This window comes from Cherax quadricarinatus, chromosome 4 (genome assembly GCF_038502225.1).
Source record: "Cherax quadricarinatus isolate ZL_2023a chromosome 4, ASM3850222v1, whole genome shotgun sequence".
In the NCBI taxonomy this organism is placed as follows: Eukaryota; Metazoa; Arthropoda; class Malacostraca; order Decapoda; family Parastacidae; genus Cherax; species Cherax quadricarinatus.
The window spans coordinates 70,590,947-70,606,484 of record NC_091295.1 but is presented as its reverse complement, the minus strand read 5'-3'; the positions used below and the strand labels follow the sequence as shown (position 1 = coordinate 70,606,484).

Sequence of the window (15,538 nt, the reverse complement as noted above, 5' to 3'; positions counted from 1 at the left end):
GTGCATGTATTGTAGTAGTAGGTGCATGTATTGTAGTAGTAGGTGCATGTATTGTAGTAGTAGGTGCATGTATTGTAGTAGTAGGTGCATGATTGGTTTTATTGTAGTAGTAGGTGCATGTATTGTAGTAGTAGGTGCATGTATTGTAGTAGTAGGTGCATGTATTGTAGTAGTAGGTGCATGTATTGTAGTAGTAGGTGCATGTATTGTAGTAGTAGGTGCATGTATTGTAGTAGTAGGTGCATGTATTGTAGTAGTTGGTGCATGTATTGTAGTAGTAGGTGCATGTATTGTAGTAGTAGGTGCATGTATTGTAGTAGTAGGTGCATGTATTGTAGTAGTAGGTGCATGTATTGTAGTAGTAGGTGCATGTATTGTAGTAGTAGGTGCATGTAGTAGTAGGTGCATGTATTGTAGTAGTAGGTGCATGTAGTAGTAGGTGCATGTATTGTAGTAGGTGCATGTATTGTAGTAGTAGGTGCATGTATTGTAGTAGTAGGTGCATGTATTGTAGTAGTAGGTGCATGTATTGTAGTAGGTGCATGTATTGTAGTAGTTGGTGCAGTATTGTGTAGGTGCATGTATTGTGTAGTAGGTGCATGTATTGTTAGTAGTATTGTATGTATTGTAGTAGTTGGTGCATGTATTGTAGTAGTAGGTGCATGTATTGTAGTAGTAGGTGCATGTATTGTTGTAGTAGGTGCATGTATTGTAGTAGTAGGTGCATGTAGTAGTAGGTGCATGTATTGTTGTAGTAGGTGCATGTAGTAGCATGTATTTTAGTAGTAGGTGCATGTATTGTAGTAGTAGGTGCATGTATTGTAGTAGTAGGTGCATGTATTGTAGTAGTAGGTAGTAGTAGGTGCATGTATTGTAGTAGTAGGTGCATGTATTGTAGTAGTTGGTGCATGTATTGTAGTAGTAGGTGCATGTATTGTTGTAGTAGGTGCATGTATTGTAGTAGTAGGTGCATGTATTGTAGTAGTAGGTGCATGTATTGTAGTAGTAGGTGCATGTATTGTAGTAGTAGGTGCATGTAGTAGTAGGTGCATGTATTGTAGTAGTAGGTGCATGTATTGTAGTAGTTGGTGTATTGTAGTAGTAGGTGCATGTATTGTAGTAGTAGGTGCATGTATTGTAGTAGTTGGTGTATTGTAGTAGGTGCATGTATTGTAGTAGTAGGTGCATGTAGTAGTAGGTGCATGTATTGTAGTAGTAGGTGCATGTATTGTAGTAGTAGGTGCATGTAGTAGTAGGTGCATGTATTGTAGTAGTAGGTGCATGTATTGTAGTAGTAGGTGCATGTATTGTAGTAGTAGGTGCATGTATTGTAGTAGTAGGTGCATGTATTGTAGTAGTAGGTGCATGTATTGTAGTAGTAGGTGCATGTATTGTAGTAGTAGGTGCATGTATTGTAGTAGTTGGTGCATGTATTGTAGTAGTAGGTGCATGTATTGTAGTAGTAGGTGTATTGTAGTAGTAGGTGAGGTGTTGGTTGTTAGAAGTGGGTCACCCGGAGATGGGGAGCACTAGTCCATGTTACTGGACATAAAATGGTTCCAGTAGTATCCATTCTTCGTCTGCGGGGAGGTCGCTTAAGATTTTGGGTCGAGGGAAGTTCTCCTTGTGGATAAAGCGTTGAACTCTTTGTTGGAGGGTCATTCTTTGGGATCTGTGGGGAGGGGTGGTGATGGTACAGTCGGTTGTGTTCACTGGTTGGGGGGGATTCTCTCTGTCAGGCACGTAGAGTTCCTGCATGTCATATAGTTGTCTCTTAGTAAGTTTGTCTAATCGGACATTGATTGCAGGGATTCTCTGTTGTATGTGTAGGTCCTCTAATCTGATTCTGTCTCCGAGTCTGGTGTTCGTGATGAAGCGGAGGGCTTTGTTTTGGACTCTTTGGAGTTTTAGCATGTTGGTTTTGGTTGTGAGCGACATGGGTACACAGGGGTATTCCAGCAGAGGTCTGATCATCATCTTGTACAGGTGTAGTTTGATGTGGGGAGGAGCTGCTTTGAATCGATAAAGTTGGCCAAGGCGGGCTTTCGCTAGGTTTACTTTTTTGGTTATGTGGGTTGTAGAGTTGAGTAATCTGCCGATCTCGTATCCTAGGATCTTGTTTGGATTCCTTATAGCAATACGGGTACCTCTGATGGAAATGCCCCCTTTTTCTTCTATGGTTGATGGTAAGCACCCGATAGTGCTGATGAGGACTTTGTCAGGGTTGGTTGTGATTCTCCATTTCTTCTCCCACCTGGCAGTTCTGTTTAGTTCTTCATTCATTTTCTCGATTGCTCTCCTATGCTTGTTTGCACCAGCTGTAGGGGTGGAGGAGACAACATGGATGACATACACCCGACGAAGGCTGGCGCACTCACTCACCCATTTGACCATAAACAGAAATATTAACCTCAATCTTAAAATAATGAATCCTATGATACTCCAATACTGAAACTATGTACTGTGCCAAAACAAAAGCATTCACATTGCTAAACTCACAAACTAGTATTTAGTCACTTAGCCATAATACCAACTTACCTCATAATTTGTAATATTTTACAATTAAGAATAAAACTAAGTCTGCCCGAAATGCCTAGCCATGCTAGGTGTTCTAGTGGTACACTCTGTAATGCCTAGCCATGCTAGGTGTTCTAGTGGTACACTGTAATGCCTAGCCATGCTAGGTGTTCTAGTGGTACACTCTGTAATGCCTAGCCATGCTAGGTGTTCTAGTGGTACACTGTAATGCCTAGCCATGCTAGGTGTTCTAGTGGTACACTCTGTAATGCCTAGCCATGCTAGGTGTTCTAGTGGTACACTGTAATGCCTAGCCATGCTAGGTGTTCTAGTGGTACACTCCCCTCAAGGAAGGTTCCTTGATGTTGGTGAGGGGCTCTTGATTTAGGGAATTGGATCTGTGCTCCAGTTCCCCGAATTAAGCCTGAATGCCTTCCACATCCCCCCCCAGGCGCTGTATAATCCTCCGGGTTTAGCACTTCCCCCTTGATTATAATAATAATAATAGTGGTACACTCTGTAATCATTATTTTACTACATGTAAACCACACAATAACCAAATTTCTGTAAACTCAGCATTGTAATCCTTATAGAGAATAAACTTTGAATTAAGTCCCTTAAATAGTACGAGACACACAAGAGTGTTGACAGCGTCTTGTTGTTGTTGGGTTGTAGGGCCGCTTACAGCTTACACCGTATTGAACCCTGCCTCCCGGGTTAAATTAAGAGAACATTTCGTTATCCTAGTTTAACCACCCAGGATAATTCAAGAATGTCAGTGCGTCATCAAGGACTGTCTGTCTTATTTCCATTGAGGATCTCAAATCTTGTCACCCCAGGATGCGACCCACACTAGTCCACTAACACCCAGGTACCCATTTTAAACTGATGGGTGAACAGGGACAGGGACAGCAGGTGTCTTATGGAAACACGTCCCTAATTTGACCGATATGCTCAGCATAACAAGCGGCTTTCTATATAGTAGTATGTCATTGGTGTCAACTAGGCCTGTATGCTATGTACATGTACTTGTAGTAAATAAAGATGTTATTATTATAATGTTTTCCGTTCGTACCGGAGGAGATTCGAACTCCGGACCTCAGACTGTGAGCTGAGTGCGCTAACGATCCAGCTACGGGACATTGGGGCGTTATTTTACACCGGTTGTATATGTTCACCCATCAGTAAAATAGGTACCTGGGTATTAGTGGACTGGTGTGGGTCACATCCTGGGACAAAACTGACCTAATTTGCGGGAAATGCTCTGTATAACAAGCGGCCTTTTTATATAGTAATATGTCATTGATGTCAGCTAGGGTCTGTATACCTTGTCAGGGAAGTTATTTTGGCGAATTAGTTCGCCTAGCTTAACTGGACATTAGTAGTCAGTTTTTATAGTGGATTCTTGGTTATCTCACTAAGAAAATCTCTGCTGCATTGTTTCAGGATTACAAAAGTTAAATTGGCACTAAGCAAGTTGATATATCAAATCCTACGGATGGGGTTTGAACCCATGGCAAATGAGTCCTAAAACTTACAGGTCAGTGATTCTAGGATTCACTTGCCACGGGTTCAAACCCCCACCAGTTCTACGATTTAACTAAACTTCTATTTCAGGCCTGGTAATGTGCGGTGGTCTTGTTCTCCTGAGCACCAGTGACATATTGTCCCCGCATTACCTTTGTAACTTGTCATGATTGTGACCAGCTGCACTTAGTGCTCATTACCTTTGTGACTTAGTCATGATTGTGACCAGATCTAGTTCATTACCTTTGTAACTTGTTCATCTATCAAAACTTTGGAGTCCAGTTCCTGGACCCATTATGTACCTCTGTAATCTTTTGACTACCACCCACATGATGGGTATGTGGTGCATAATAAAGATCTTAAACTAACTAGAACCTCACTGGGACACCTGTCCTCATCTTATTTTGCCCACTGGGTACTGCAAAGTAGGGGCACCATTTTCCTGTTGTGCAGATATTGACTGGTGTAGAAGTCCCGCTCTGCTGAGACTGAGACAAGGGATCCATCTGACCTAGTTCAGAACTTTTTTGTTCCAGTTTATATTTGCAAATATATTTCTCCCTATACATCAGGAAGTTTGGCTGGATACAGCTTAAGCTTGCCCGAAATGCTCTACATAACCATGGGCTTTAAACATGTACCCAAGTGTCACCCAGTGTCATTCACTTATTTACCCCTATCTCACCTATGGAATTTGTGCATGGGGCTCAACAACAATTAACCATCTCAGACCACTAATTACCCAACAAAAGGCTGCAGTCAGAATGATAACAAATTCCCACTACAGGCAGCACACTCCACTAATATTCAAAACACTAAACCTACACACCATACAAAACATCCATACTTATTACTGCACCTATTACATACATAGAACACTTAACTCTGACATAAACCCTCCCCTCAAACATCTCCTTGCCAACCTCAACAGAACACATGACCATAACACAAGGCACAGATCACTCTTTGATGTTCCTCGTGTCCATCTCACACTATGCAAAAACTCAATGCACATAAAAGGCCCTAAAATCTGGAATTCATTACCTGTAAATATAAAAGAAACACTACCTGTTTATAAATTCAAGTCTCTTCTCAAAGATCACTTACTCACCCAAAACCAAATAAATACTGAATAACTGAACCTTATAAATTGTATATCTTAAATGTTTCTCACAATTATATCACATAAATGTTAAACCTAAGACCCAATCTAACTTTGTTATCTTTTAAATACACTACCTAACAGAATACTCCATTCTACTGAATGTACAGCAATGCATGCAACCATATGACCTGTCTTTGTAATACACATTTGTGCTTTATTGTTATCTGTTTACAATAATGTTTTATCACTGATTACATCATTGCTTAGTTAATTTTAAGCCAGCCCGTAATGCTATGCATACAAGTGGCTTTGGCATGCTGCTATTACCTGTATTTTTTTTGTACCTCTGTATGTATGTTCAAATAAATAAATAAATAAATAAATATTGTGTCCCGTAGCTCTGTTGTTAGCACACTCAGCTCACACGTAGTTCGATCCTCAGTAAGGGTGGAAATATTAGGACGTGTTTCCGTAAGACACCTGCTGTCCATGTTCATTTATGAGTAAAATAGGTACCTGGGTATTAGTTGACTGGTGTGGGTCGAATCCTGGAGACAAAACTGACCTAATTTCCGGGAAATGCTATGCACAACAAGCGGCTTTCTATATCGTAGTATGTCATTGTTGTCAGCTAGGACTGTATACCATGTAGAAATTTATTCGGTCCCTAAAGTTCCACAGGACAGATACGGCGTACAAAGATCCCAGCATGGCCGTGTAAGGAACGGCTGGATAGGGTGGACCTTACACCCAACCAAAAAAAACACACACACACACACACTCACCCGGGTTGGTGAAGGTGGTTGGAATACGGCTTATGTTGTCAGTGGTCCTGATAAACCCAACAAAGAAGAAGGTGGTCGGAAGGTACTTCTTAATTGATAGATTTACCCTTCAGGGAAGAAGTAGGTAGTTTATACTGTTAATACACTAATATTAGGATTATTGAGGCAACTGTAGATAATAATAATGTAGACCTAAGACCTTAACGTAGGTAGTAGTAGGCCGATAATGTAGGCAAACACTAGGTTATGTTAACCAGGGAGAACTGGCAGACCAAGTTTGAATACTGGGGTACGCGGGTCTGAGACCACAGTGCCCTTTCTTCTAAGACCAGGCACCGTCTGAGCAGCAAGTGCCGTGACCAGCAGGCGGCGCCCCCACGTGTCTTCACATACTAGACCTGGGGTAATCTGGTGGAGACACCTCGACGTACCGTAGATGTCCTCCTCCGTCTGGCACATACAGTAAGACAAAACCTCCACTTTTTCTTAGGATCCTGGCCAGTGTCTGGGGAAAATTGTGGGTGAGTCGTGGTGTGAGCTTTGTGTCAGCCGGCAGTTCATGACCAGTACGTACCAGTGTCTCTTGTCAGCCTAGAAGCTAGTGTCACTTTCTGCATAGTAGTCTAGGGGATTCACCCCCTTGGAAATAGGAATTTCTGAGGTGCAGGCAGGTCACTAATATTGACTGAATATTGCAGGAATTAAGGCTCCTGGTTGCACGTGGTTCTGAGGGGAAGTCCAGAGGGGCTAAAGCTTAGGGAGGTTGAAGACCAGAATAGATTCTCCAACACCAAGTAAGTTAGTCCTTCATACGTGCGTGCAGGCAAGATTTCTTGCAACATCAGTCATTTATGAAAATCTGTCCTTTAAGCCACTTGTGAGGCTGAGGTACCCACCTCAGGGCTCGGTGTCAACAGAGTTTGCCAGGGTAGACAACTCACATGGAGGCAGTCCAGACAAATTTTCACATACCTTGTACATGTACTTTTAGAAATAAAAGATATTATATTAATGTTATTATTGTAAGCTATCATCAGTTCAGTGGCTCTTAACATGCCAACAAGAAGAAGAAAACAGTGTTAGTATACACATACTTACTCGAGCAGTAAGACACCTGCCTCTTCCCGTATTTAGTTCTGGGCTCCACTGAATTGACTTGGGAATTTAATATTCCTGTCTTTCTTTCCTGAGGAAATTTTGTTGCCTCTCTCATTCCCACTCATATTTGTGCCATCTCTTGTGCTCTGACTCCCAGATGTTGGGCTCAGTAAAGTGTCAACTGTGGTGGCTCTGAATAACCTCTTCAACAACCACAAGGTATTTTTGTCTTTATCCAGGCCTCATACATAACTAAAATATTATTGTCTTTATTCAGGCCTCATACATAACTAAAATATTGAGACCTCGTGTATAGCTTAAAAACTTTACAATGGTTTTATATAGTAAATTATTTAGAAATGAACCCAGGAAAATAAAAAGTGTGACTTATTTTCGTTGAGGACTCAAAAATGTAGCCATCAAGAGAAGAAACTTGACGAAATTGTATATATGGGGAAGAAGCATATTTTAATTACTATTATTTAAGTGCTTTTATAATCCTCCCCCTCCCCCCCTCAAGAGAGGTTCCTTGATGCTTGTGAGGGGCTCTTGATCTAGGGAATTGGATCTGTGCTCCAGTTCCCTGAATTGAACCTGAATACCTTCCATCCCCCCCACATGCACTGTATAACCCTACGGGTTTAGTGCGTCCCTGTGTTTATTATAATAATATAATTCTCCCCCCCCCCCCCAGCCCCATTTTGGGACAGCTGTCCTTTGTAAAATCTCAGCTGTATTTTAAGGAGGTACTTCAAGGATTGGAGCTGTTCTCTTTTTTCTTGGATCAAACCAAATTCCCTCCCATTGCCAAGGTACTGTATGACCCCTATGAGTTTAGCATTTCCCATGAATATAATAATTATGTACCTACAGAAAGGAAATTCTATACTTACCATATAGCATTTTCTCCTGGCACCTGTTGCCTGTCACCTATGTCTGTATATGTTGTACATGTAAAAATAAAGATTATTGTTATATTAGTAATAGTAATAGTAGTATTACAGCAGCAAGTAGGTATCTGGGTGTTAGGTGACTGAGGGAGAGGTCATTATGTACATTTTTCACCAGACAGAAACCTGTTAACATTTTATACTATAAATAATTATGTTATCTTTTGCATGGTTAAAAGTTATTTGTTATATAAATTGTATATTTAGGTGATAATAGTCAGTGGAGTCAATTATTGTTTAAAGAAATAGGAAAAAAGCTTCATTTTGATAAGTTAAGTAAGTAACCTAACCTAAACCAGTTGTAAAATTCTTGCCTATGTTAGCTTGCATAACATTAAGTTATATTAAAAAAAAAAACTGAAAATGAAATATATATTTACTGGGAAGAGTATTAAAGAACCCAATGAAAATAAGACAGTTTGAACACCTCATGACTGTCAGGTTATGATGGGTTACTAACACTCTGGGTTACTAACACTCTGGGTTACTAACACTCTGGGTTACTAACACTCTGGGTTACTAACACTGGGTTACTAACCCTCTGGGTTACTAACACTCTGGGTTACTAACACTCTGGGTTACTAACACTGGGTTACTAACACTCTGGGTTACTAACACTCTGGGTTACTAACACTCTGGGTTACTAACACTCTGGGTTACTAACCCTCTGGGTTAATAACCCTCTGGGTTACTAACCCTCTGGATTACTAACCCTCTGGGTTACTAACACTCTGGGTTACTAACCCTCTGGGTTACTAACCTTCTGGGTTACTAACCCTCTGGGTTACTAACCCTCTGGTTTACTAACACTCTGGGTTACTAACCCTCTGGGTTACTATCCCTCTGGGTTAATAATCCAAACAATATCTTATTTCATATAGTATACTGAGGTGTGAGGGGAGACATGGAGCTGGGCAGGTAATGTCACTTGTTCCATTATAACTTAGCCAAGTGGAATCATCTGTGTGCTAAAATTGAGTGGGTAAATATGTCAATTGCCCTGCTCTTCTATATAGTTTTATGTACTAGTACTGTACCTGGTGAGACTAAGTTTGGCCAATGTTTCTGAAATTAAAAATGAATTTGATTTCTATGATGGTGTTAGTTATGGCAATCAGAGCAAATTCCAAGCATAGAGTACTGCACCTGTCTGTTTCCTTGATAACTAGTTTGGTATCCACGAAGTTCATCAGATGATTTTTCATGTTATGGTGAATATTATATAGCATCGTGAGTGTTGTCTCTTTGGCAGGTATTTTTGCGTTCACTTCACATTGATAAAACTTATTGCAACTTTTGCATGGTATAATGTGGATACTGACAGTATGCCCATGGTTACTGTTTTCTTTTATAGCTAAATTATTATTGTGTCAAAGATATACTGGTAATCCTAATGTTGGCTTTGGCAGATATGGAGAAGTTATTGCAGACAGGTATAACTGCTTATCAGCTAGCATTGGAGACTTATCTTGCATTGAGTAATATTTTCTCTACCTTTGTCCTGCATTCAGTAATGAACTGTTTTAGATAGTGATGTTCAAGTAAGGCTTTATTGATGTCTCATTATTCTTCGAGGAATGTGGGCGAGGAACAAATCCTGTAGATCAGGATTTGTTCAGGTAGATCATTTTTTTTTAGTGGGTTTGTATTATACCTTAAAATCTATCTTAACTTTATCTCTGCAGATTATGACACTCAGAAAAGCCCTCTTGTTATTTCTTCAGTGGTAATGTTCTGTTTACTTATCTGTATTTGAACTGATTAATAAGTTTATTTAGGTACAAGTACACATAAGTATAATTATTATAACTAGTGTCAATTACCTAGGATAACCCAAAAAAAAGTCAGAGTGACTGATTTATTTCCATTGGGGTCCTGATGAAATCCTTGGTGGATGAAACAAGTTCTTAATAAAATGCCATAATTAGTATATTGTGGGTTGTTCACATACTTGATATATCCTATCATTGATATGCAATACATAGAGTGACTCCTTTTTCTTTATTTTTTTCTTCTTTCCTTTGAGACTTATATTTCTTTGTGCCCACAGACTCTGACTTGAATATTATTGAATTATTTCATATTTTCAGATCTGAAGAGAAGTAATATTCAAGTAATAATCGAGTCAAAATGGCTTCACTTAGGAATGCCATGAAAACCCAGCATGTGCACTAGGAGCGACACTAACCTATCGCCCGTCAGCATCTAGGTGCCTTAGAGAAAAAAAAAGATTACAAGATAAGAGCTAAGTTAGTACTGTACTGTCATTTTTCTGTGTTATGTTATGTTATGTTTAGGTATCTACATAGATTTAGAAATCTCCAATTTTCAATATTGATTACATCAGTCACCAGGCTGGCCATATTTGATGAGATTAATCATATGTGCTTTTATCAAAAAATTCTCTATTTTAATATTAATGTTACATTTGCCATGCCTGAATATTTTGGTAAACTAAGTCATCTGTGATTTGCTTTTTTATAGTTGTATAATAAGATAATTCTAATTGTTATTGGATCTGAATGAAGCGGAGGATGTTTGTCAATTGTTGCAGTCGTGGTATTGTGATTTGTATTCTTTATCATTAATACTTGTGCATTAATTTGTCCCTGTATATTTCTAAAAGCTTTCTATCATGAACCATTTAGTAATTATATTTCTGTATATTTCAGTGTGTAAATAAGTTTTAGCCTGTGCTGTATATTTTTGGATACTGGTCACATTCATCTTCCTGATATTTTGTGTTCCTAATTTTTTTTCCATTTATTCTGTTTGCCCTCCTAATTTTTTCTTTGGGAGTTTCCTACTGTACAATATTTTTGTGGTGTCTAAACATTTCAGGGTACAGTATCATATTTTTCTGTAAATCTGTTGATAATTAAGGAAGAGCATCTCTAACAAATAGATAGCCTTGTGCTGCCTTATCAAAACTATAATGGAAATTCAGATTTATTATTTAAAAGTTCCACATTTCAGTTGCTCATTCTAAAATTGCAATTTGAATTATAGATTTTTTTTTTAATTTTGAATGATTAATTTTTGTTAAAGTACAGTGAAACCTCAAAAATCGAACGTATCACACATCGAACGTTTCGAAAATAGGACCATTTTTTTGGACAAACTGTGTCCCTATTATCGAACGCGCCCCTATTTTCGGACCGCCGGGTACGTGACCTGTCTGCCGCCCGCTCTGTCCGTGTCCCCGCGTAGGCACCGTGAGCAGTCTAGCTTTGTTTATGCTTGAGTGAACACAAACCTGCGCTCTCATTCACGCATTTTACGATTGTTTCGTTGTGTTTAGTGCTTGTTGGACTGTGAAATAAGCTGCCATGGGCCCAAAGAAACTTGCTAGTGGTACCCCTGTGGTAAAGAAAGTGAGAAACACCATAGATGTGAAGAAGGAAATAATACAGAAGTATGAGAGAGGTGTGAGACTTGTTGAGCTTGCCAGGATGTATGGGAAAAAACAAGTCGACCATCGGTTCTGTCCTGTCAAAGAAAGAACAAATCAAGGAAGCTGATGTTGTGAAAGGTGTTAATATAGGGAGTGGATGAGGTGCCTTCTTCAAAGATTAAGGAGATTTGTGCCAAGTGGAATGATGTCCAAATGTTTGTGCAGAAGTACCACCCTGAGCAAGCTGAAACAAGCCATCTTTGCAACAAGTTCAGTGACAGAACCATGTCCCATTTTAGGGAAATGTTAAAGAGGTGCCAGAAACAGAGGACTGTGGACAGTTATTTTGTGAGACAGGGGTCCAGTGACTCTCAAGCTAGTCCTAGTGGCATTAAAAGACAGAGAAGGGAAGTAACCCCAGAGAGGGCTTTACCTGAAGTCCTCATGGAGGGGAATTCTCCTTCCAAACACTAACCCCAACTCCCTCTCTCCTCCTCCCTATCTTCCAGATGCCATCACCAATCTTCAATAAAGGTAAGTAAAAATGTTATTTTATATGTATTACTATACATAATTAAAAAACTATAGTATTTGTTGTATGTAAAATGTAATTAATCTCTATAAAATGTATTTTTTGTGTGAATTTTTTTGGGTTTCTGATATGGATTAATTGTATTTCCATTATTTCTTATGGGAAATATTGCTTCGAATTTCAGACTTTTCGAATTTAGAACTAGCTCCTGGAACGGATTAAGTTCGATTTTTGAGGTTCCACTATATATTTCCTGCAGCACTTAAGGAATATCTCAGATTTGTCATAAATTACCATGGCTCCTTATGTTTGTAAGGTGTATATTTATTGTTTTTGTATATCTTAACTTTGATATCTTCTGAGTTTCAGTTAAATAAATTAGGATTTATCTGTAAGACTCAGCATGATACATGCAAAAATGAGCACTTTAACTTACAGATCTCTGAAGGACGTAATTACCTTATAATCCCTCTTAGAATATGTGCATTCTAATAAAGCTGCCCACATGTCTCAGTTGTTCTTTTAGCACTGTTGTATTTCAGAGACCAGAATGCAAAACGGAAAGCATTAAAAACACTACGTAAGCGAGCTCTCAACAAGAATCCTGATGAATTCCATTATCACATGATTAATAGTGGACTGAAGGTAAGGTTTTTTTTTTATATATAAATTATTTCCTAACAGTGGAGAGCAAAAAGAAAAACACATTCACTATCACTTTTTAGCAGCCCTTTAATTAGGGCATTAACACAGTGAAATGTTGACCCACCAAACCACAGCCTGCCTACTTCACTTGCAGTGTGCAAGTCAATATATTTCACATTTTCTGACCCTTCACATCTGAACCTGTCTACCCACTTGCAGTGTGGAAAGCACTAAATTTCCCAGCTTGTAAAATTTGAGTCTTAGGTAGCTGGATTTTCACAGTCTTTAGATATCACTGTGTTCATAATCCATCAGCATATCAGATTTCATTGAGTATATGCAGTCAAACCTTGATTTTCGTATGCCCTAGTTTTTGTAAGATTCAGTTTTCAACGACTTTTTTCATCAAAATTTTGTCCCAGTTTTTGTACAGTTGAAAATGGTCTGTACCAAACTTGTCCACCTGCCCACGTAACTTGCCCACTGATTTCCCGCCCATGGACCAGCAGGTCATTTCAAACTTCAAAAAACTCTACACCAAAGCACTGTTTCAAAGGTGCTTTGAAGTGACTTCGGACACTGAATTGACCCCAAGAGAGTTCTGGAGGAATTGCTTCAGTATCTTCAATTGCATAAGCCTTATAGATAAGGCTTGGCAGGGAGTGACTTCCAAAACGATGAACTCTGCTTGGAGAAAATTGTGGCCAGAATGTGTCCTCAAGAAGGATTTTGAAGGGTTTGAGGCTGACCCTGATGACCCTATGCCTGTTGTGGAATCTGTTGTGTCTTTGGGGAAGTCCATGGGGTTGGATGTGAGTGGCCAAGATGTGGAAGAGTTGGTGGATGATCACAGGGAAGAGCTAACCACTGAAGAGCTGCAAGACCTCAACTGGAACAGCAACAGACTGCAGCTGAGGAAATTGCTTCAGAGGAGGAGGAAGAGAGAGGGGAGAATGTGCCTTCTTCGGTGATTAAGGATATCTGTGCAAAGTGGAATGAGTTGCAAAGTTTTGTGGAGAAATATCACCCTAACAAAGCTGTTGCAAGCTGTCTGCAACATGTTCAATGACAAATCTTAAAGAGATGCCAGAAACAGACCTCTCTAAACAGATTTGTTGTGTGACAGGGGTCCAGTGACTCGCAAGCTGGTCCTAGTGCCAGTAAAAGACAAAGAAGGGAAGTAACCCCGGATAGGGCCTTGATACCCGAATTTCTTACAGACGGGGATTCCCCTTCCAAACAATAACCTCTCACCGTCTTCCATATGCCAACAAGAGTCTTCAATAAAGGTAAAAGTGATGTTAGATGTTCATTTATCCATTTCATTAGTCATTTATATTTAATTCTCATTATTTTCTGTATGTAAAACTATAGTTATTCTCAATAAAATGTATTTTTTTGTTAATATTTTTGGGTGTTTGAAACGAATTAATTGGATTTACATTATTTATGGGAAATATTGCTTCAGTTTTCGTATGATTCGGTTTTTGTCAGACTTTTTTGAATGGATTAATCACGAAAACTGAGGTTCCACTGTACCTTCACTCTAATCTCACTCTAGTTTAACTCTAAATATATCCTGATATTTGTTCACATGTCTTATTAAACTGCTTGTTAGTATCACTTACCAGTGTTTATACCAGGGGTGGGCAAACTGTGGCCCGCCAAAGGTTTTCATGCGGCCCACCAAGATCATGTACTCACATATATGTAGCTGAATGACCAAAACTTTGTTCATTTTCCTCTGTTGAAAACATGAGCTGTTACACAAGCATTATCAGACAAATACAGTTCCCAGTTGATGGCACTGAAAAGTTTGCCCACCCGTGGTTTATGCCTTCACATATGTCTGCTGAATTTCCACTCCCTTACATTTCAACTCTTTCCTTCCAATTAGACTATTCCTCAGATGTTCAAAATCTCCCTTATCTTCACTGTAGATTTAAGGAATATATACTTTAACCCCTTGACTGTCGCAACTCCAATGAAAAAATAAATATATCCTCTTAACTAAACTGCCTAGTTTCACTTTTTCTCAGCACCATTTCTTTCATTCCTTGAATTATGCTTTTCATACAGTATTCTCTACATAACATGCATATCACATATTTATTATGTGCAAATTGTTTCCAAACCCTCTAATCTCTTTCTTGGTGCAACACTCAAAGAGCATTCATAAGTGCTTCCATCATGTATATATACCTTCCATCATGTATATATTCATTGATATTCCTCATTTTATAAAACCATCTCTCTGGACATATACCCTCATGTATTTAGAAGCATTCACTTTCTCCATACTCCTTCATTCTGACTAATACAGTATCATTCTCCATTCTTCTACCTCTCCTAATTTTTAGAGGAAACTTTAGATGATTAGGTTCATCCTGTATCATTTATCAGGTCACAAGTGAATGGTCCAAGACAATCCAAAATATTGTTTAAAGTTTCCTGTCCAGATTGTGGGGTAGTTGTGAATTATTCCAGCCACTGTATTATTACTTATTCTTTGCATCTACTTCATTCTTATCATCATACTTTTTTTTTCTACATGTCAAATTCCTCTTCTAACTTTTGTTGTTTCTTTGCAACTCTCAGTAACATTGTCTCTTGTAAACAGGAATTGCAACACTTACATAATCAAATTTGCTAAATAAAGGTATAATACTGACAAATGGTGTATACACTTAATGCAGTGAAGTCTTTATTGGTACAGTATTTTACCTAGAGGTAGGTTTTATTAAGTTCCTAGGCCATTGAAAAAAAAAATTGTTTACATAGGTCATTTGGGGAGGACAGTCAGATGTAAATAAGCAGAGTAGTTATGGACACTATTAAGAGGTCTGCTGTAGTCCCACTCTAAGTTTCTTGTTCCAAGATGTGTGTGTTAGGAGTCATCATTGTGAATATACCAGAATTTTGTGTTATGGTGTTAGTTTGATAAAGATGACTCTTTTTGTTTTGAAGAGTTGCCTGGCTCTGTCC

The 15,538-nt window shown here is 38.9% G+C and overlaps 1 protein-coding gene across 1 annotated transcript in view; it reads left to right on the top strand.

Annotated features, from left to right (window-relative positions):
- The first annotated feature begins 5,923 nt into the window (after positions 1–5,923).
- LOC128684445 (probable U3 small nucleolar RNA-associated protein 11) overlaps positions 5,924–15,538 on the top strand; it is a 47,621-nt gene continuing 38,006 nt past the window's right edge. Inside the window, 4 exon segments of the mRNA XM_053770604.2 lie at positions 5,924–6,016; positions 6,633–6,728; positions 10,073–10,231; positions 12,451–12,553. Coding sequence (XP_053626579.2) covers positions 10,113–10,231; positions 12,451–12,553 — 222 coding nt within the window. The 5' untranslated portion in view covers positions 5,924–6,016; positions 6,633–6,728; positions 10,073–10,112.